The 22,415-nt window shown below is 38.2% G+C and overlaps 1 protein-coding gene across 1 annotated transcript in view; it reads right to left on the bottom strand.

The window, feature by feature from the left end:
• Positions 1 to 315: 315 nt before the first annotated feature.
• The window catches only part of si:dkey-220k22.1 (multiple epidermal growth factor-like domains protein 9), an 84,086-nt gene continuing 61,986 nt past the window's right edge, over positions 316 to 22,415 (bottom strand). The window contains exons 4-6 of the mRNA XM_060862901.1: positions 16,237 to 16,386; positions 4,065 to 4,334; positions 316 to 2,614 (exon numbers count right to left, since the gene is read on the bottom strand). Coding sequence (XP_060718884.1) covers positions 2,193 to 2,614; positions 4,065 to 4,334; positions 16,237 to 16,386 — 842 coding nt within the window. The 3' untranslated portion in view covers positions 316 to 2,192. The remainder of the gene's footprint in view (positions 2,615 to 4,064; positions 4,335 to 16,236; positions 16,387 to 22,415) is intronic.

The raw sequence follows: 22,415 nt of genomic DNA, 5'->3' as shown, positions 1-22,415 counted from the left end.
AAAACATTTATATGGCACCTTGTTGTGAAGTCAGCCGTGTAACTGCATGCCCGCTAAAAGTCATTACCAAACACAGTGAATCTGATTAAAACAAATTTTATTATTGAAATTATTCACAGAGTTAGTTGTGTGGTTGTTTGCACGGTCTGCACTTTAAGACAAAGCCATAAGAACAGATAACATTAGCCATCTTTCAGTAGTCACTGTGAGATGGTCTGAAGTCTACTGTGTGTGAATGATGTGTATATTTTATATATTATATATATATATATATATATATATATATATATATATATATATATATATATATATATATATATATAAAATGTCTCCCCCATCGTACCTATACAATACAATAGCAGCATCTTTATTTACAACATAACATCTCTGTACACCATGTATTTACAGAATGACCACACCCCAGGTATGGGGGAGAACCTGAATGTGAGGAGAGAGACTGAATGCAGAGGATATAATGCAAGATGGGACATGGGGTCATGTACACACTGCTCAGTGCTTCAGTGCTTTAAAGCTGCCTAAACCCAACAGTTCACTTGTGCTGTGATGACTGACTTTTTTTTTTTTTAAATAAAATTCACACCTATTTTTTTAATAGCTCTAGCTCATGTTATTTCCTCATTCCTTTAACTGACACAAAAACATGCCCCTTTGGAATTTCTGACATGGCAATACTCTTCCCATCAACCACTCCGTCTACTCACTACGAATATGTTTATTTCTTCACTCACTCGTTCTATTAGGAGCAGAAAAGCTGGAAAGTTGCTTTAGCCAAACAAGCCTGACTCATTACATAACACTTTTTCCATGAGAGTGCTTCCACGTCTATGCTTTGAAAAAATTTTTAAATAGTCAATTCTAGACTTTAGTGATTAACAATAGGAAAGTGAGGTGTCACTCATTAAAAAAAATAAAACAAATCCCGTCAAGCTGAACCTCATTTACTGCAAAACAATCATTTTTGATGTATAGTGTGACAGAAAAGCTAATGGTCTGTAAAACAAATGCTCACTGGCCAGCCATGAGGGTCACTGATCCGCTGGTAGTGCCACAGAGAAACAGTTCCTGTTCTTTCTCTGTAGGGAAATAAGGAGTATGTAGTGCATGTCTGAGAGATTAGAGGGTAAGAGGTGGCATGCACGGTGCCCAGAAGCGATGGAAAGCTTTTCAGCTCTTGATTAAATACCTCCATCTACAGTCACACCTATGGAATTGCAGCGATGAAGATTGATTCGAAACCAATTCGACTCGACTAAAATCGACTTGACAGCTCTTTTATATTCTTATATACTACTTTTTTATATTATTATTAAAATCTATGTAATGTAGCTCATGTAGACATGCCATGTGTTTCTGTTTCACCCCATAGGGCAGTGCTCCAGCCCCAAACATCACCGCAGTATGGATGGAAATGGATGCCTGAGTACCATTGTCAGTGTTAACACGTGGCTTTTTTACCTGCAACCACATGGCACAATAACTCATAATAACATCTTTTCCTCCTTTGTGCAATTATTGTAAGCATCTCCCTTATCATAAGGTGTATATTTACGTGCGTAGCTTTTCAGGACAATCTAAAGCATCAGTGCATGTCCGGTCCCACAACACCTTGGTTAAAGTTAAATAAAAAAATAAAATAAAATTTGCCGGGTGCCACAGACACACCCTGTAAAACCTGGCCGAGCTGCTGAGACTGGCCGATGGAGGCTGTCTCGCTTTCCGCATCCTCCATTGTGCATTTCTTCACACGTAAGTGTCTCTACACTTCCTGTAAAACCAGAAGCATCAAATCATGTCCTTTATCTCAACCATAAGCTGAACGTTAAACGAATAAAACCCTTCCTTATGGCAGTGTAATCCAGACTTGATTCAGTTTTACTATGCTAATTAGAAAATAGAAATTCCAACACGTATTTGTGATGTCATTTCCTGTGTGGGTGTGCATGAACGTTGGAACTGAAATTTAACTGTAAAACATGTGACTTGCTAAATGTCACCATCGTTCCTGACCCAATTAAATATTAAGAGCCAGATTTTGCCTTAATGCTCAAATACTCGATGCACACTCACAAAGAGAAATGCCATTCCAAATACAGGAGTGAATTATAATATTTTAATCAGCATCTCAAATTGATAAGTCGATCTTATGCTACCATAATTCACTGAAGGTTTTGTCACGGCATGTATAAACTTCCCGGGCTGTTGAGGGTCAGCTGCCCGTTGGAGGCCGCCTCGCATGCCTCATCATCCAACAGGCCCGAGGCGTCCGCGTTGGTCAGGCTGTCGTGGTAGCTGCTGAAGCTGATATTGTCCTCCTTCAGCTCGATTGTCCAGAAGGGTGCGTTGATCTTACGATTCTGGTACTGGCGGTAGGTGTAGATGCCACCTGCTGCTCCCAGAAATGCCAGGATCAGTGTGATGATGATGGCCAGCACGATTACATTGAACTGTGCCCAGGAGATCAGTTCAGGGGAAGATGTGCTATTGGCAGAAGGGCTTGTCAGGCTGGACAGGAGTGTCGTGGACGAGGTGGGAAGCCGATCAGTTACATTAGGGCTGGGGGTCATAGTGGAATAGAACACCGGTATAGTGGGCACTGCAGAGAGAGGGAGAAAAACAAAGATAAAATTTGTCTTGTAAATACAGTAATAAATAAATAAATAAATAAATAAATTGTGCATTAAGTTTTTTAATCTATTCACCAGAATCCAGATGTTTATCACACACTGTGGTGATGATGTTATTTATTTATTGATAATTACATACAATATGCAAATATAAAGTGAGGCATTAAACCAATGGCTATTAAACCAACAAATCCCGTATCTATTATATAAAAAAAAAACACAAAAAAAGAAAGTGCTAGATGATGCTTTCTTTTAAGTGACTTCATCCCCTTGTGAGCTTCTAGTAAAGGCAAAAATAAAACAATTAAGTGCTTCTTAAAGGCATATCCATTTTGATCTCTGTAATTACATCCTCTGGATGTGTGTGCGGTGTAGTGAAGAGTGTAGTGTGTTGGTAGCTCAGTGGTTAACGTTGGCCCTCTGATCAGAAGGTTGAGTTCAAATCCCAGGGCCATCAAGCTGCCACTGCTGGGCCCTTAAACAAGACTTTTATCCTCAACTGCTCAGATTAATGTATGTTACTCTGGATAGGGGCATCTGGAATATGCTGTAAATGTTTAACCACAGCATTACCTAACACAGTCATTTTGGGTTAAGGGAAGAAGGGGTTAAGGGAAGAAGGGAGATAAAACAGAGACACCTCCAGTGACTCTAAAGTGACGGAGTGAGCACCTGTAAAAAAATTGTGTAAACAAATTGCCTCTGAATATTACATAAGTTTACCAGGCTGGAAGAATTGGGGTATTATGTACGTTTTATGGATGTTTAATACTGGTAGGTCACCTGATTTCAGATCTTTATTCTAAACCTTCTCTTAGTTTCAGTCTTACGTGAATGGTATATTGTATAATTATATTATATATAATGGTGAATTTCTCAATTCAGATGTCTCGATTGCTGGGATTAATATAATATAATAGTGAAGCGGTTAATAGTAGCAATAACAGCGCTGTTTGTGTCAGTAATGACGCAGTTTTAAGATCAGACAGACTGATTTCACATGCATCATACATGTTTCTTACTTATTAGAGTACTCACATCAAATTGGGGGAAAAAACACCACAAAGGCTTTTACCCCAAAACAGAGTGAGCAAATACAAACACACTGATAATGTATAAACATTAAAAAATGTAAGAACCTTCTCTTTTACTAAACACAATTTCATACTCTAGGCCACTGTTTTTCTTTGGATTCATTAGCAGCTCATCTCTGTTAGTCCGCTCTTGAGGACGCACTTTGCATAAAAGCACCTGACAGCTGAATAAAAGTATTTGTCAGATTCGTCTGGATTCATAAAGGCCAAGACCTCAGGGCTTTCTGACACAATAGAATGTCTGTTATTTCCTGAAATCTGATTTTGTTTCTGTAGATTAGATAGCAGTTCGATATGTAATTGTTTTGAACCCCTGGTGGCTTACCGATGGCCGTGCAGTTCCTGGCAAGTGCGTCTCCGGTGAAACCACGAGCGCAGTGCTGGCAGTGAGTCCCGTTGGTGTTGTAGCTGCAGTTCAGGCAGTCTCCGGTGTCTGGGTGGCAGATGCGGGGCGCGCTGCTTGGCTCGGCGTTCCCATGGCACTCACATGGCACACAGATACTGTCAGCGTTGTAGTATCCATCCTGACAGTCCTCGCAGGTGAAGCCCTTGTACTCAGGTTTACACTGGTCACACACCGGTTGGCCGGTTTCATCTGTCAGAGCAGAAGGAAAATAAAGCAAGCAATTTTCTGTTCTTCTGATAATAATGTTCTGTGCCTAATGAAATGTTTTAATGATGTTTTCGATATTGTATACTGTAATCAACAATAAACTATGTGTCCATACATATAATTTTAGTATAATTAAAAGTTCTGTGTAATGAGCTGTAAAATTATACATGTTCCAGTACAACTTGCCTTGGCTTGAAATAAACAGAGAACTAAAACTGTGTTTTTTTTCTGTCAGGAACACAGAAACAGTAAGAAGCTCATTATGAAAATAAATTGGTGAGGCATTACCGATTATAGTCAATGTGTTTTTCTTCATCAACCATGATCTTTAATAAGTCATTTGTTTGGGCTTGCATAATGCATACATACAATCAATGCTATTGTGCATCTATTAACAGGGTAAGAGGAAAACCAACCGAATCGTTTTCTTCCTGAAGAATTTTCATATTTCAACTCACAGTACTGAATTTCATTACAATCTTGAATTAATTCCTCAGACATGATGTTTTAATTGTTTCAGAGTGCACAAAATCAGCTTCTGTCGATTGATCGTGTTGGTGTGTGATCTGAGGACAGAAGTTGACAGCTCAAAGCTGAACTGTTTTCCAATGACTTCTTGTTGTTGTCTTGAGAATAAGACACACTACATTGCACACTTTGTTAAAAGTGGATCATGACCAATTTGTTTCCTTTAGACGCCATTAACTTGTTTAATTATCTAACCATCTTGACATAGGAAATACCTCCAGTTCCTGTGTTTTAGTTGCCTGGACCCCTACTCAGTGATGCAGAAAAACAACATCTAATGTAAAGTAATAAAACCTTTTTAAAAAAATGTACAGGCAAGAGTCCAGGCAACTAAAACACAGGACTTGGAGGTATTTCCATGGTGGGATATCTAATAAATTTCATAGCTGTCCATCCTTTGTAAGAACATTATAAAAATCAGTGAGGTACAAAAGTCAGGGACTGCGAATGAGAATTATTCTATTTTCTTTTGTTGTTTAGGTAATAAATAAATAAATAAATAAATATATATATATTTTTTTTTTAATTTTTTTTTTTTAGAAAATGTCAAAATTTCGTGACTTAATTTTATTATATTATCAGCTGTAATAAAAAGGAGATTCAGAATTTCAGTATTTGGGACATGGCCATTATTTTACTATAATGACAGCACATTTGATCTAGCATGCACTTCACTAGTTTGCAAATCCTGATGATTCATGTTGAGACTCATCTGAATGTGCTTTGATGGAACGGACTTGACCTTTTGTGCAAACCGGTGAACATGGTAAATCTCACAACTATGCTTACATTATATCCGAGAGCTAGAAATAGTGCAGATGTTTGAATTTATTCAGGAAAACATTTCATATCTTAGTGTGAAATATTTAAAAATTCTAAAAATGTGTTTATTTTGAATTTAAATCTATTGGCCCTGTATATGTAAATTAATAATAATAATAATAATAATAATAATAATAATAATAATAATAATAATAATACAAAATCTTATTTAAATGCCTTTGTTTGCTAGAACATGTTTCCCTACAGTGCCTTGTTTTAAATGTTAATTTCTTCATATCAGACAAAAAAAAAAACACCTTCCACTTTTGTCGAATCCGTTCACATTATTTCCAGTGACTGAACGTTTAAATTGGTATGCGACAGGATATCACTGAGCAAGCCTGGCAAGCTAAACGAAGTGAACTGGCCTAAGCGCTGCAGAATAACGATGTTGCGTTGTGTTCTCTAAGGTAGCTGTAGTGCTAGAAACATGTCGCCGAACAAAGAATACAATCTTCCCTGAGCTGTCTGTATTGCATGAATTCAATGTTACAGTCTAGTATAATCTCTGCAGACAGCGGAAACGGGGCGAGAGCCATCCAGGTTTGCATTTCAAAACATTTCCCTTCACAACAGTAAAGGCAGTTCACAATGAATAATAAGGGCAGTAGACGGCTGGAGGGATTCCCCCGGGGCATACCACACACTCTTGCTTTCTGTCAGTGAAACTCCTCTGTTTTCATGGAGATGTACTTATTTTTCTAAGAAAGCCACATTCATTGGCAAAACTTAAAAGAAATAGAGAAAGGAATAGAGGAATAGAGAGATAATAGTCATTGTGTACCAGGTAAATTTGTTGGTATAATCATCTAATCGTTTCATTGTCATGCATAGGAACTTTTTAATGACAGTAAATAAATCAAGTGTTTTTGTAGTGCTGTTTAGTAAAACTGGATCTATGAATGGACAATTCACACGTCCTATTGCACCTCAGGCTTAGCACTCATCCTTTTGCATGGAGGTTTAGGAAGTTTTATAAATCATCAGGGCCACTGGTCAATTGGTTCCTGCTTCTCTCCTTGTGCTGCTTTAACACAAAGGGATTTGCTGCAGTAGCTCTGACGGATAAGCGTGGACGTCTTAATGGGATTGCTTCCAAATTGATTAGACTTCACTTTACTTCCTGCACAGTTCAAGGTCATGTGTGCCATTTAAAAAAATAAAATAATATAATAAAATAAAAGATAAAATTAAAAAAATGATTAGCAGCTTTTCTGGCCTAAAATTAAAGGTGAACATAAAAGACAAATTATTATTACTGGATATATTCTTTCTATAGTACAAACACGTGTTTGTTTAAGAAAAAAATAAAATAAAATCAAAAGCCAGAAAAATTAGGAGAGCTAGAAAGAAAATGAGATATGAACAGGAGTAGAACAAACCCCCAAGTATAATAATAAAAAATAGATACAGTCACAACAGAGCATTTTTATTTATTAGTTTATTCTAAATATATTTATTGGTTTATTTCTAGATATGGAGTCTGAGCTGAGTTAAAGCTGAGTATGCAGTGAAGATATTATACGGGTGATTTTCTTACACAAAATTGACACAATATTGATCTTTATTTTTCATTTTAAGTCCACATTTTCTATTCCTCATTTTTTGGGTTTAAAACCAAGTGTTTACTTTAAGAAAAATAACAATTGATGCAAATGTAAATGGAGAGAGCATTTAATCAGTCAAGTAACCATGGAAACAAACTTTGAATACAGATAACTTCATTCATTCATTCATCTTCTACCGCTTATCCGAACTACCTCGGGTCACGGGGAGCCTGTGCCTATCTCAGGCGTCATCGGGCATCAAGGCAGGATACACCCTGGACGGAGTGCCAACCCATCACAGGGCACACACACACTCTCATTCACTCACACAATCACACACTAGGGACAATTTTCCAGAGATGCCAATCAACCGACCATGCATGTCTTTGGACCGGGGGAGGAAACCGGAGTACCCGGAGGAAACCCCTGAGGCACGGGGAGAACATGCAAACTCCAATACAGATAACTTTTCCCACATAAATATTTATTTATTAAGTTAAGACTCGCTGACTCTGAATATAACTCTGTGAGCACTCATGAAACTAAGCTGCAGAATTTCATCATTTCATGAATTGCCGAAAACAAAGTTTGGCATTTTAATTTCTCATAAATTAGCCTCAAATAAGTCTAAAGCACAGTTTTCTGTTGTATAGATTCCAGTCTTTTTTTTTTTTTTTTTTACACCAGGGCTACAAAAACTGCAAATCTCTATGGCTTTATTCTCTCTTCCCTGGCAATCATACTGACTCATATTAAAACTGACCTGTGAGCTCATGTATGTGGAAAAGAGCAGAATGAACTTTCCTTCGTATGTTATGCGACCATGTGATGGAGCTCGAGCAGCAGTTTGAAAAGATACGATTGGCTGAATTTGTGTTTCTTGTAAGTAGCCTGTAGCAGCTACAGGGAGTACTCTCCCTGGTTGCTAGGTGTTGTGTGATAGCAGAAATACGGATGATGGGAAGCGACTGGTGACCAAACTAAATAGAAAACAGCAGTGTGATTTAAATCTATAGCTGTATAACAAAGCACTGGAGGTGAATATGCATCACGTCAAGGAAAACAACATGTAGGTGATATTAAAATAGCAAAATCCCTAAAAACATTACCACTGTGAAAATGCGGAAGCAAGAACTTTTGGTAGTTTCAATATGCACCATTTTGGTTAAACATCAACCAGAAGTAATCTTACACATGGCTTGTGTACAAACAAACACACCCATAACTCTTTTTTTTAGTTCATACTTGGTTTACCTCGAACAAGGCTGTGTTTTATGTTAGCTCTCCTCCTCTGCACCGATCAGCTATGGAGGATTTCCTGACTTGTTTCATAACAGTGCTTTAAGGATTCAGGCCAGTCAATCATTAACCTTTGGAAACAGAGCTACTGGCAAAGTCTGCTGAATTTCCCCATGTGTCACTCACATGCGTACGCGCTGTCAGAACCCTTAACATGTTGTTCGCTCTACACTCGCACCTGCTGAGCAAAACGAAGGCTTCAAGCAGACCACATATCACTAATTTCTTTCTTTAAGTCAGTCACACATCACCTAGCCGCTCTGTGGTTTTGTTACTGCAGAATGTATTGTACAGCAGTGTGACTGATGTGGAGATGAGTGCAGTAAGAAAACCAAGCGCTGATCGTGAACTAAACCTTATATTGCGAATCTTAAAGGCTCATCTCAGCTCAACGCCAATAGACAAGTCTGAGTGTTTACATCAACATGGCAGCTACAGAAAGAAAGAAGAGAAACCCAGTCGATTTCTACTGAACCAATCGATGATTTGCCATGTTGTTTTACCAAACCATCTGATTTGTATTAAACGGAAAATACTAATCAGTTATCCCACTGAGTAAAATACTGTTTACTTTTATTTGTTTCCTAGTAACAATAAGGTTTCAGCCTCTGCTACAAATGTGTGGTTGTGTTACTCATCTCCATGACAGCCATTGCACTGTGGTCACATTAACGCTGGTATACGCAGTTTGAACAACAAACAATGGAAAACGTTATCTCCAATCAGTTTTGCTGACAAAAAAATGCAACAATGACACCATGGATTACAAATAATTTTTTTTTTTTTCACATAAAGGCAACGGATCAACGTATCAGTCTATCAAAGTTTATCAATACGACAGTACCATAAAATAAAAAAATGCTTGCAATCTACTTCCAATACAACTGCGCTAATCTCTTTCTTTTAAAATCTCAAACTGCAATCAAAAATCGCTGCGTCTAAGTCTATGAGTGGAAGCCGATGAAAATAATAAAGAGGCGAGGCTTATCGTGCCATCAGTTAAACAACAAAACATAAGAAAACTCCTGCTTTGTGTAAGTAGGAGATATTTTCTGATGTGGAAACAACAGTATGTTGGTACTGTGATAAATTAGGTCACTGTTTTTTAGATATCTTTAGCAACATGAAAGTTTTTATTTATTTATTTAATTTATGGATTTTTTTTTTTGTTAAAACAAGTTATATACAACTTTTTAGATAAAATAGTTTTTCTAGACTTTAAATAAAAGTACCCTCAAAAATCAGCATTTCGGTTTGCTGTCAGTTTCTTAGCAAACAATTCAATCATATTCTAATGTACATTTATAGTGAGACATCAAAAAACTACTGCAGACTAGATGAAGCCAATTCTACAGTCAACAGCACAAGATGGTATAAAATACGTGTCTTTTATTATTTACATTTACCTTCACTTCAATAAAGCACTGGAACATTTTGCATGAAATGTACAATGTTGTTCATTCTAGTCCCATCTGTTTCTGAAGGAACTCAGTTATTTTATAAACTGAAATAAATCCTTGCTAAATGAAATTTCATGTGACCAGCACCTTTGAATCATTGGTTGATTCAAACATCTTAATTCTGTTATTTTTTTATTTATTTTTTAATCCTGATCCAAATATGTTCGTGTTTACACTGTCTAACTACTGGATTACTGAATAGAACTAAAATCCTCCCTGATGCTCCTGATCCTCCCAAACAGACGGAATTATAATGGCTGCTTCGCTTGAATTATAACTCAAAACTAGTCGATTACTTTTTTGACTGAAAGGTTAACTACCGTATTTTCCGCACTATAAGGCGCACCTAAGAGCCTTAAATTAAGCCTTAAGCCTTGTGTTTGCACTGAGTTCTAAAAATCTGTAAAAATGTTGTTGTGACTGTGGGACCATTTCCTGCTGACACAGGGACGTAATACGTACACTACATAAGCTGGCAGCAATAAACCAATCAGAGAACATTACGTAATACGTACAGTACAGTACGTACGCTTACCTGCAAAACACCATTTGTTTGTCTAAGGACCCCCAAAAATGGCACCAGTGAAGAGACATACTTACGAGGCACAATTCAAACTACAGGCTATCAGTTACGCAGTTGTAAATGGGAATAGAGCAGCTGCGAAAGAATTCAACATCAGTGAATCTATGGTTCGGAAGTGGAGGAAGCAAGAAAATGAACTGCGCCAAGTTAACAAGATGAAACAAGAAAACAAGTTTTCGCGGGAACAAAGCGAGGTGGCCACAGTTAGAAGACCAACTTGAACAAAGAACAGCCGGGAGAAGCGTGGGCTAAGGTATCTGCTTTAACCGTTGTCCGAGCTTTCGCGAAAGCCGGCATCATTGCTAAACAGCCACCTGGCAACGAGACTGACTCCGACAATGATGAGAGGGAACCCGGCATGTTTGATTGCGAAATTGGCCAGCTGTTCAATTCAGACACAGAAGATGAGAACTTTGATGGATTTGTGGGAGAAGATTAAAAAATTAAAAGATTAAAAAATAATGTGTGTATTTTTAAATAGTAGAATAAAGTTCAACTAAACTCACTGTTTTGCTTCCGTTACCTTTTTTTTGTAGACCGTATGTTTTATCATGCGCCTTATAATACGGTGCGCTTAATGTATGGGTTAAGTACAGAAATAGACCCCGTAATTGAGACGGCGCCTTATAATCCAGTGTGCCATATAGTGCAGAAAATACGGTAATAACAGATTCCTTTTTTTTTTTTTTTTACATCAAATATGCAAAACTTTACAATGTCATAGCATTTAAGACACTTTATTTTGCAAAGTCTGGCAACATGGTTAAGTAAATCTGCTTGTAATTCGGGGAATGTGTCTAACAATCAGACCATGTGACTTAACTAGAATTCTTAATATCTGTGAAAGCTTTGTCTTTGTCCATTCGATTAGTGTGCATGTGTGAATGTGTGTCTGTATAGATGATCTGCTTCTTTCTTGTGACGAAGCAAAATTACGGCCCTGAACAGAAGTGATAGAATTGTTTGGCAAAATGGCACACATTAACATAACAATAGTTGAACAATTATTCGTCCTACATAATCAACTGGAGCTCATTTGCAGGAAATAATTTATTAAGGCATTACCACAAGCAACCATGAATTATTCACACAAAAACAAATCAGCTTTGTTACAAGCAAGCAAATAGCAGATATAAAGGAGAGTTGTCCAGAGAAGCTAGTCAACAAAATTTCATAAAAACGTTCTGGAAAATTAATTTCTCAAACACATACTTAATACTTTAATACACACAACCTGGCCACAGGAACAACCTGAAAGACAGAAACTTCTCTGAGAGAGAGAGAGAGAGAGAGAGAGAGAGAGAGAGAGAAAGAGAGAGAGAGAGAAAGAGAGAGTAATTACTGAATAAGACATATGTACTGTATTATATCTAATATTTATTATATTACATTAATATGGTATCTGTTATTTTAAAATATTATCATATATTGTAATAACACTATTATTATACTATTACTATTATTATTATCATTATTATTATTATTATTATTATTATTATTATTATTACTACTATTACTATTCTTCTTCTTCTTCTTCTTATTATTATTATTATTAATACACCACGCTAATAAAATGTATTAAAGTAGGTTTTTACAGACCCCTTCACAGTCTTAATCAACCGGTCTGAAAAATATCTACTGCTGGTAAAATATTGCAGAAGTTTCTGTGTTTTCTATTTTGAAGAAAAGGGGGAGCTTTTGTGGAGAAAATTTGTTCAGTGTGAAAAACACAATAACAATACAATGGAATGCGTAGAGGAGTCATAATGATCAGAGCTGCTTAATCATCTCCAAGAGTTCTGCTTCTTCGTAAAACCTCACCATACAGCATGCTTTGTTAGTTAGCACGCAGCACTAATACTTGTAGTTCTCTCCAAAATAGCACAGGCAGGAGTTCTATCCTAAATGCAGCTTATTTCAAAGCTATAAGCCACAAGAGGGCAGGCGTTAGTGATTTTATCAACTATTTTTTTTTTTTTTTTTTTTTTTTTTTTTTAATATTTATGATAAAATCACTACAAAAGCAGGTTGCTTGACAAAACGGCTTTGATAAAACAAAAAAGTCGATGAATGGTAATGTTTGTTATTAATATTTATAATTCTTAGATCTGATTGGTCAGTCGATGTGCGTTACTCTGTACAGCAGCTCGGCGTGGACAATAGTTCATGCTAGCTGTCCACTAGCTCTTAATTGAATGACAGGACAATTTGCTCGTCCTATTGCTTGTTTCTAGGGAAACAGCATGAATTTTTGGTGTGTGTTCCACATATGTCTAAGACTAATAATAATAATAACACTGTGCTGTTGTGAGCGCAAATCCCAAGACCACCAAGGTGCCACTGCTGGGCTCTTGAGCAAGACCTTTGACCCTCAACTGTTCAGTTGTATTAAAGAAATATTAGTCTATAAAATGACTGACAGGAGGCTCATCTAATAACAAACAAGCATTCCAAACCAGGAATGAGGGTCTTTCTCCCCCGGACACGTAACTCACCTGTTCTGGGGTCACTTTTTAACCATCTTCCAGCTTATTTAAAAAAGTAAGTAATCTAAAAAAATAGACTACTGAGCAAGGCTTTCACCCCTCAACTGCTTAACTGTATTAAAGAAATAAATGTTACTTGCTCTGTTACATACCAAGTGTCTGAAGGAGCAATACAGACACTCTTTTCTCCCTGCTGCTATTAGACTGTACAATCAAAGCTGCTCTCAGTGAACCAGTCACCATAATACACAATGGTATTACTGTTTAACTGTAATAATAACAATAAAAGTTATTTTAAACAACATGTGCAATAACAGAAACTTTGAAAAACGTGCAATATTACCTGTGTGCAATATGTCTGTTAGCGTAACTACTACTCGTGGTCTCTTTTTTCTTCTCTGTATTTATACATTGTGTTGTGTATATACTGTATATACATACATTATATATGTCTCTATTCTTTTATATATTTGCATTTCTTTCTCTTTGCTGCTGTAACAGAGAAATTTTCCCATTGTGGGACGAATCAAGATATATCTTATCTAAGCTTATCTTATAACTGCCTCCTGCCAAATGCTGTAAATGTAAAATAATAAAATAATCCACACCTCGATATAGAATACTTTCATATAACCTCATTGTATGGTATGCTACTTATAACTGTTATTACCAATAGCAATACAGAACTCATTCACCAAACAAAGTAGTTGTGCATTAAGTAACCTAACAAGCAAATACAGGCCAGTGGTCCTTCATTAAGCATAATCATTTATTGGTTTATATCTGTTCAGTTACTGTGGTTTCTTCAATCTCTTATCTAATTTGATCACAAATCAGTAAAAGTTTTCCTTTTCCTATACACTAATTTAAACTCCGACAGAAACACAACTATTGCAGGAGAGCTGTACAATATTACACTCTCCTCCTTAACTCTCAGTGAACGCTACAGTGATTTCTCCAGAGGACAAAATGAGCTCTACTCTTCAACTACTGCTTCTGCTTCTCCCAAACAAGACTCGCTAATGAAGAGACAGGAGCTTATGAGAAAACAGGGATTAGTTTATCACCAGTGTGCTCTTCTGCACCTGATCAGACTGCATCGTTAGTGATTTACCTATACTGTGAGATCAGGCCTGCTTAATGCTAATCACTGGCTGTCCTGTGGGTTTAGGCTGTTAGCATACAATGAGTCCATAACTTATAGAAGTGGTGTACATGCAGTCATAGTAAATAGTAAGACACACAGACTACAGACGTGAATCATTTCCGTGTCTATTTGGGTGCAATGAGAAATGTTTTCGTTACAGTTGTGACCTTTCATGTGAAGTAGCTAAATAATTAGCTAACAAACCTATTGTTCAAATTTTCAAATTCATAATCACGTCAGCTGGAGCACGAGAAAGGGGTTAAATCTGCATGTCCCTTGTTAACAGATCTCTATTTTACAGCACAAAATCACATCATTTTGTATATCGTCGCTGTCGGGCGGAATCCTCATATCTCCAAAAGCGTTATTTTTCAGGAAATGAAAAAAACGCCGTACCTCATCTGCAGTGCACAGGGTTTAGTCCGCGTTGCAGTGGATTGTCTTGCGCTAAATTCCTGTCCTCAGACGAGCACCAGAACTAGCGGGGGTCAAGATTTTTTTTCTTTGAGCACAGTGTTTTGAAGACATTTACCTCAGAAGACGTGTTGATTCGTTGCGACTCTTATTAAGGAGAAATATGCCGCGAATCTCTCCCGCTGAGTGAGGAAGAGGTGGACAGTTGAAGTGTCCAATGGAGTTATGAGATTTGTGCTCAAGATATTTTCAAGACTTTAGATTGGTTAATAACTTGTAAAAATAACAGACCCACGTGGGGACTGACCAATAGCATCGATATGTGAAAAAAAAAAGAAATTGACCAAATTTGGACATACGAGGTTTCCGCCCGACAGTGACGATATATTTTAGCTAATAAAGACTTGCACATTTTGTTAATAGATGAGTACATGGTCTTGCGTTTGTTACTCTATTTCTCTCCCGAGTGGAATAACACACTAGACAAACTATTTATTTTGTCTTTTAATTTAATTACGCTCCACAAGAAGATTTATATTTAGAACTCAGACTCTAAATTAATTGTGTGCACCAGAGAGGAAACGTTATAGAAGGACTAAAAAAAACAACACTTGGAATTCTGTAGTAACCAAGAAAAGCAATAAACAAAAAGAAACTACATATTCACGTATTCTAACCTCTGCAACATTTGGGTTTAATATGTGGAAATTCTCTTGAACATTTTAGGTAGACTTTATATAGCTACAAATAAATGTACTTGAGCACGCATCACCTGGATGTGTTATATTCTTACACAGTAAAGTCATACAGTGCCTCCTGGAACGTGTCTACAGGCAGTTGGCTCTTCCCTTTGTTAGCACAGTGCACGGTTTCGGTATGACTGAGCGTGAAATTGAAAGCACTGTACTAGCCCCTGCCCTTTTCGCCGGCTTGTGGGGTTTCCACTCGTGGGTCCGTACCTGTACGAGGCTGCTTAGGAACCCTGCTGTCAGCACAATGTACACCCACTCAGAGGAGGGGTGGAGGTGGGGGGTGGCGGACGGGGTGGGTGAGAGTTTGGGCGGGGGGATGGAGGAGGAAGATAAAAACCACAAGCGTGCACAATTTGACAAAAAAAAAATAACCCCAACAGTACACACAGGGGTAAAATAAACGCGCGCGCGCGAGAGAGAGAGAGAGCGAGAGAGAGACAGAGAGAAATTCAGAAACAAAGTAAAAGTGAAGCAGTGAAAAAAAACAAAAAAATGAATAAGGTCAGGTGAGCCTAACATATACACACCACAGCCTCTATCTTCCTGCTTTCATAATTCATCAACAAACCTGAAGGCGCTTCTTCCGCCCAAAGTGCAAAAAACAACAATTCTCTACTCAGTATAATGGAAATACACAGCTTTTCGAAGCGCTAACTGAAAATCCACTGCATTAGCAGAAAACAAACCAGAATGACATCACACACACAGGTAATCAGGGGCAGACACAGAGATGATGTTAGATCTCAGAGCCTGGGTTCACAGAGAAGCCCTCCAGAGGATGATGGAAACTAGCAGGCTATGCTAGGCTATGCTAGGCTAATGTGAAGAGGTAGAACAGGGACTCACTGAGCGTGCAGCTGCCTGAAGAGGTGACGCTGGAGCAGGGGCAGGTTACACATGACTTGTTCGGGCTGGAGCCACGCTCCTGGTAGAAGTTTGGCTTGCACTCGGTGCAGCTGGGACCTCTGGTGTTTCCCTGGCAGTTCAAACAGATGCCTGGGAGAAAAAGGAAGGACAGACAGAGAGAGAGAGAGAGAGAGAGAGAGAGAGAGAGAGAGAGAGAGAGAGAAACAGGAAGGGGAGAGAATGGGAGTTAAGTAAACAGCCTGAGAGATGTGACTGACAGGACTTTGGTCCAGTGATGTGCTTGCACACAGATGTGAAAGTTCAGCAGCGCAGAAGCGAACAAACGATAAAAGGAAATTCATGTATGTGCAACTGCAAGATTTTAAAGCAGGAACTTAGAGAGGAAGGTGGTTCTGAGAAAGCACATTCTGTAAATCGGGATGAAGCAGGACTGCTGGAGGTTACTTAAATTCAACTGCTGGAAAGTCATGTGATACTGATAGAAGGTCATGCATACTCTGTGAAATTCTTAGCATTGGTAAAGAGTACTTTCTGCAAAGTATACACATGCTGATGAATTCTTCATGGTGTCAAAAGATGGAAAAAGCAAAGAGACCTTACATAACTGGATAGTATGCTGTAATGGGGGACAAATACAAACATGCAGTCAATGAAGACACAGACTTCTTGTCATCATGAATCTAACACTTCTTAGTTTATGGAGGAAAAGAACATGTTTATTTTTTTTAAGGAGGCTGTAGTGAACAACTGCCAGGGAAGGTAGCAGGTTACCTAATGACTTAACACTACAGATAACTGGCAGTGAAAGAGAAATGTGTGAAATGTGTGTTTCTTTTACTTTTTATGTTAATGTACAGTTCAAAACAGCGGTTTTGAGATCATGAAAAACAGAAGCATTTTTCAAAATCAGTGCAAGTCTGAATTTCTTTTTATTGTGAAATGTTTATTTAAATAAAAAAAATAAACAAATAAAAAAAAAGCATAAAAAAGCATAAACAGTACTTCTAATGTACTTCTAGTGTGTGTGTGTGTGTATATAACTTTCACTTAGTAAGAATAAGCTTAATATTTGAACTTCAAGTGCATTTACTGTAGTTCTTTATTATTGCTACTGATATGTCTGCTAATTCACTTCAATTACCATTCAAAAAATGTAATGAATGACTTAAAAATAAGTTGCTCATTTGTTCAAGTGATACAGACAATAGGTGATACAGAAAGATGCATTGCATGGCTAAAAGTTTGTGGACTCCTGACCATCACACAAACATGTGCTTGTTGAACATCCTGTTCCAGCTTTTTTTCTCCTTTATATATATATATATAAAATACTAAACTACACTCTTTGGGAAGGTTTTCTACAAGATTTTGGAGCATGGCTGTGAGGATTTGTGTTCATTTATCCACAAGGGCATTAGAATAATTATAATAATAAAAAAAGTTTTTTCCCCCATTCATAATGATGAGCTCTTGCATACCAGAAGCTCTTCCTGAGGGCTTCTATAAACACAACTGGGACTACAACTCTAATCATGTTTTATGGTCCAGTGAGATCAAAATGAGTGGTAATCACTGGTAATCCAGTGACTTTGAAAATTTACAATTACAACATTTGACTCTGTTTTTTACAGTTATACATTAAAAATATTTCTAGAAAAGTGAGAAAAATGAAGAATGAGGACCTTATTCCAGACAGTAAGAGTGGAAATAATGAAATTACAGAAAAAAGAGGACAATAATTTTGCTGAAAGAGAAAATGAGAAGACCGGTATTAAAGCATACAGACAGGATGTGACTGAGACACTTTAGCCATTCACATGCTGATGAACACCTGTGATAGGGATGTCTAAGTATATCCCTGCAGCAGGTCACACTCTTTTCAAACAGATGCTCATAATGAACAATTACTGAGAGAGAGGGGGGTGTGTGTGTGAGAGAGAGAGAGAGAGAGAGAGAGAGAGAGAGAGGGAGAGAGAGGGAGAGAGAGGGAGAGAGAGGGTGGGTGAGGTGAGTGGGAGTGCGAGAGAGAGAGAGAGAGAGAGAGAGAGAGGGAATGAGAGAGAGAGGGGGGGTGTGAGAGAGAGAGAGAGAGAGAAAGAGAGAGGGAGAGAGAGAGAGAGAATTACAGGCACATAGGCACGTAAACTAAAAAGCAGAAGAGAAACAAAAAGGTTCACAGTAGAGAAATAGGAAAAAGGAAACTAAATGAGTTAATTGGAAACAAACACACTCGCTGACTCATAATTCAAAATACAAAAATGTATGAACTCTAATGACTTTTTCTATTGTAATGACTTTTTCTATTGACAAATTTTAAGGGACTTCTTCTCATTCCCTAACCTGTTTGTTTCAGCAATGTAACAGATGAAAGTGGGCAAGAGTTCACTTCTGAGGGCTTCTGTCATGCTGTAGAATAATCCTCTCTCAGATGAATCCTGAATTCATCTACAGCAGACAGATGGCAGGCAGTGTGTGGGTCAATGTCTTGAACTGAGTGACCCACGGTACTGATGTGGAAATTCTTTCAGCTCAAAATGGCCAGGGTCTTTCGATGGCCTGCATTCTCACCAGACATGTCACCCACTGATCATCTTTTAATATTTGCTGCTGATCAGAAGGGTGTGAGTTCAAAGCCAAGCCCTGCCAAGCTGCTGTTAACACTCAACTGCTCAGTAACATCTGGTCTCAAGTGCATGTGACTTTGGATGAAAGGTCAACCAAATGTAAATAAAATTCAAGCCAGAGCATGCTGCTTCGGTGGGTCTACAGTCAACCTATTATTCCACTCCTATTATAATAAACACTAGTAACGTATTTAATCATGGAAATCTTTGCATTCGTCTGGATCAGCACATATGCCAACATGTTCCAGCATCTACCAATTTCTCACACACCAGATATGAATATGAATCTAGATATCTGACCAAAAGAGTTACTGAAATCAATAAAAGAGTATTTCAGCTGTCAGATTTCAATTTAGCGATTTATTTCGTATATAAAACAGGTTGGTTGTTGTATTTAGATTTGTATCCTCCCTCTACTGCAAAGCTGTTAAATGTAGGTGCAGGATCATTACTGTCAAAAGCATGTCTCTTGTGTGTGAGAATAAATGGTGTCCGCAGTGTGCAGCCTGTGTAAACACTGACGGCGAGTCAACACACACTGGTAGCAGGCAGGCCGGAAACCAGAGGTAGGCATTAGTAATCAATCTAGCGTGATGTGTGCATGCATAGTCAATGACAAGATGTGTGTGTGTGTGAGAGAGAGTGTGTGTGTGTGTGTATGAGAGAGAGTGTGTGTGCGCAAATGAATAAATGTGCATCTCCTATGCTCCATTAGCCAAATGAGGTCTCTAAATCAAACTTCCTGAGACTCTTGCAAAAGTGTCACTCACTCTGAGGAAATGAACAGGGTTGGAGTGTGAACTGCACCTGATCTGAAATCTGTGTTTTTGTTCCAATAACACTCAAAATATCCAGTAGGTGGCACTGCTGTGTGTGTGATCATCTCTCGTGAGTGAGACTGCAGGGATGATAATGCAGCACAGCATGCGTTAAAGCAGAGAGCTGCTGTGGGGTCCAATACATCAGGGGCCAGACACAAAGCTATTAATATTCTCAATGTGAGATCATGAGGCTCGTTTTAAGGCTTTTGCACATCTGAGGTTTGATTTATTTAACAAATGGGGAAAACAGAACATACAATTTAGAATGCAAAAGTGTCCGTCAACTCAAAGAGACTCTTTTCACTGAAAACAACTTTAAATATACATCATTAAAAGATGAGTAAAAACGGCACGTCGGTGATTGGGCAGGTGATTGAGCAGTTGTTTGAAAATCAGAAAAAGACAAAACAAATATCTACAAATATCCATGAGGACTAGGAGACTAACAACTATATCCATACATTACCAGTGAATAGTCACTTTATTAATGTTTCCATTTAGACAACATCTTTCATCTGTGGCAGAAAGCAATTAGACTGAGTGACTGAATGACTGCTGTTGGGTCTAAGCAGTACCATAGGGAGTGCACTGAGCACAACAGAGGACACCCACAGACACTAATGAGAATCATCTGGCCACCAATATATGCAGAGTTTATTACCAAAGCAGGCAGTTTTTGCAATTTCAGTTCATCAACTTGCTTTGGCTCAGATGAATAGCAAGGTGGAGATCTACATCAGGCTTCAGTGGACTCAAAAAGTGATGGAATGGCCATAACATTATGATCCTCCAAAAAGCCACTGTGCTGTGATGCACCACGTGACCAAACGTTTCTGGACGCCTGACCGTCACCACCATATGTGCAATGTCTCAAATCTTCTGGGAGGGCTTTCCACAAGATTTTTTAAGATGATGTAAAGCAATCAGGCATGGGGCAAAGGCAGCGTTCCAGTTAGTCCCAAAGGTGTTGTGGATTTCAGGTAAGTGTTCTGTGGAAGTTATTCCACTCCAACCTTGGCAAACTATGCTCTCATGGACCTCACTCTGTGCAGTCCTCAATCATTGCTTCTTCCTGTGGAGCCAAACCACCTGGCACAAGTGCCCAACATTTCTGTCAAATTTGGGATAATCTGTCTGGGGGGAGCCACGAGTGCATAGCTTCTAGACTAGCTCCTGAATTGTGTGCAAATGGGAAGAATCAGCATCAGAGGGAGAAGGATACGAACTACAGGGTGAGTCACTGTATCCTGCACAGGTTCATGGTTATGTTCCCCAAAAACCTTTAGTGGCACAGGGGGTGCTATTTGGGCTCAGACATTTATCCACGAGACAGACCGTCTAACCAACACTGCCAAGATAAATGAGTGGGCTGATTGATAAACGTCTGGCAAAGGAGATTACAACAAGTAATTAGTTTAGCCTGTGGCATTTTGGTCAGAATCAAAATCTGAATCAAAGTCTTATCTGGCTGGGGTTCAAGGCCACACAGTCAGTGCAGGTGATGGCTGAAGCAGAAGATGCCTGTTTTGAGCATTTAAACTGAGAACAGCGCTGAAGAAGAAAACTCAATGAAGGTTTCAAAGAAGAAACTGACTGGCAGGAGAATGAGAGGGAAATGGAGGAAAGGATATTCCTGTCTTTTACTGGTGTATTAGTAATCCAGCTGATGTAAGTAGTGTGCTGTAGGTGAGAGGGTATGAAGTCAACCAAAAAAAGTGGGGAAAAATCTGAGCAAAATAAAACAGGGTGAATAAAGGGTAAATGTTGGGAGACTTAAAATCCAGCTCCAGTGCTGTCTACTGTACCAAATATTTCTACATGGTCAAAATTCTTATGTATTTATGTCGTTATTAGGACATTTGTTCCTCACAAAGGGCTAAAAACATGCACACAAACTACATATGCATATACTTTTACCCACAAAGTCCTTAGATAAAAGCTAAAATTGTGCACGAGTGGTGAAACGCTATCTATCCTATCCTCACAAGGGTGATCAGTGAGAATGGAGCCAGCACAAGTGTGTTCCATTGGGTCCACAGCATCGACCCAGACAGTGTGACTTCACGCTGTGTCACTCTAATCACAAATGCTGGCAATCAGAGTGCATCTGTATGGAACTGTGTATCCGTGTACTGGCAGTAACTGACACTGAGACATACTCAACTTTGCTTGACAATTCATCTCCTCACTTGGTGGTGGAAAATGTATTGTAAAAATAGATGGGTAATGTCAGGGAAAACACTGTAGGAGGTACATACATAGGGAAAATGGATATACACAAGAGCAAATGAAAAACATTGTTGCAAGACCATCTACAGAGATCAATTTAAAAGGGAGTTGTTTTCAAGGGCAAAGGCACAAAATGGCTCAATTATGACAATGAGCACAGCAGCTATAAATACGTTTATTCCAACTATTTTAACGAAAGTGTGTGATAAGAGGCTTTATGATGATGTATCATTCTGAAGGGACAGAAGGAAGAGTGCAAATGATAGATAAAAATGTAAGTAAAGTTAAAGGAATACCGTATAATCTTTTACAATGCTTATTAGACAGGAGCAGAATAAAGTAGATGAAATTCTTTCATTTGTTCTTCTGGATGATCTGCATGACAGCGATTATGTATTTAGTGCACGTTAGTACTTTGGTGACATAGGATCGCTTTGGATGGTTCTCCAAAATGACTTGTGGTTTAAAGAACCGCGGGATTTTA

This window comes from Tachysurus vachellii, chromosome 26 (assembly GCF_030014155.1).
Source record: "Tachysurus vachellii isolate PV-2020 chromosome 26, HZAU_Pvac_v1, whole genome shotgun sequence".
Classification (NCBI taxonomy): Eukaryota; Metazoa; Chordata; class Actinopteri; order Siluriformes; family Bagridae; genus Tachysurus; species Tachysurus vachellii.
The sequence above is the reverse complement of the archived record's forward strand: the minus strand, read 5'-3'. Positions and strand labels throughout refer to the sequence as shown.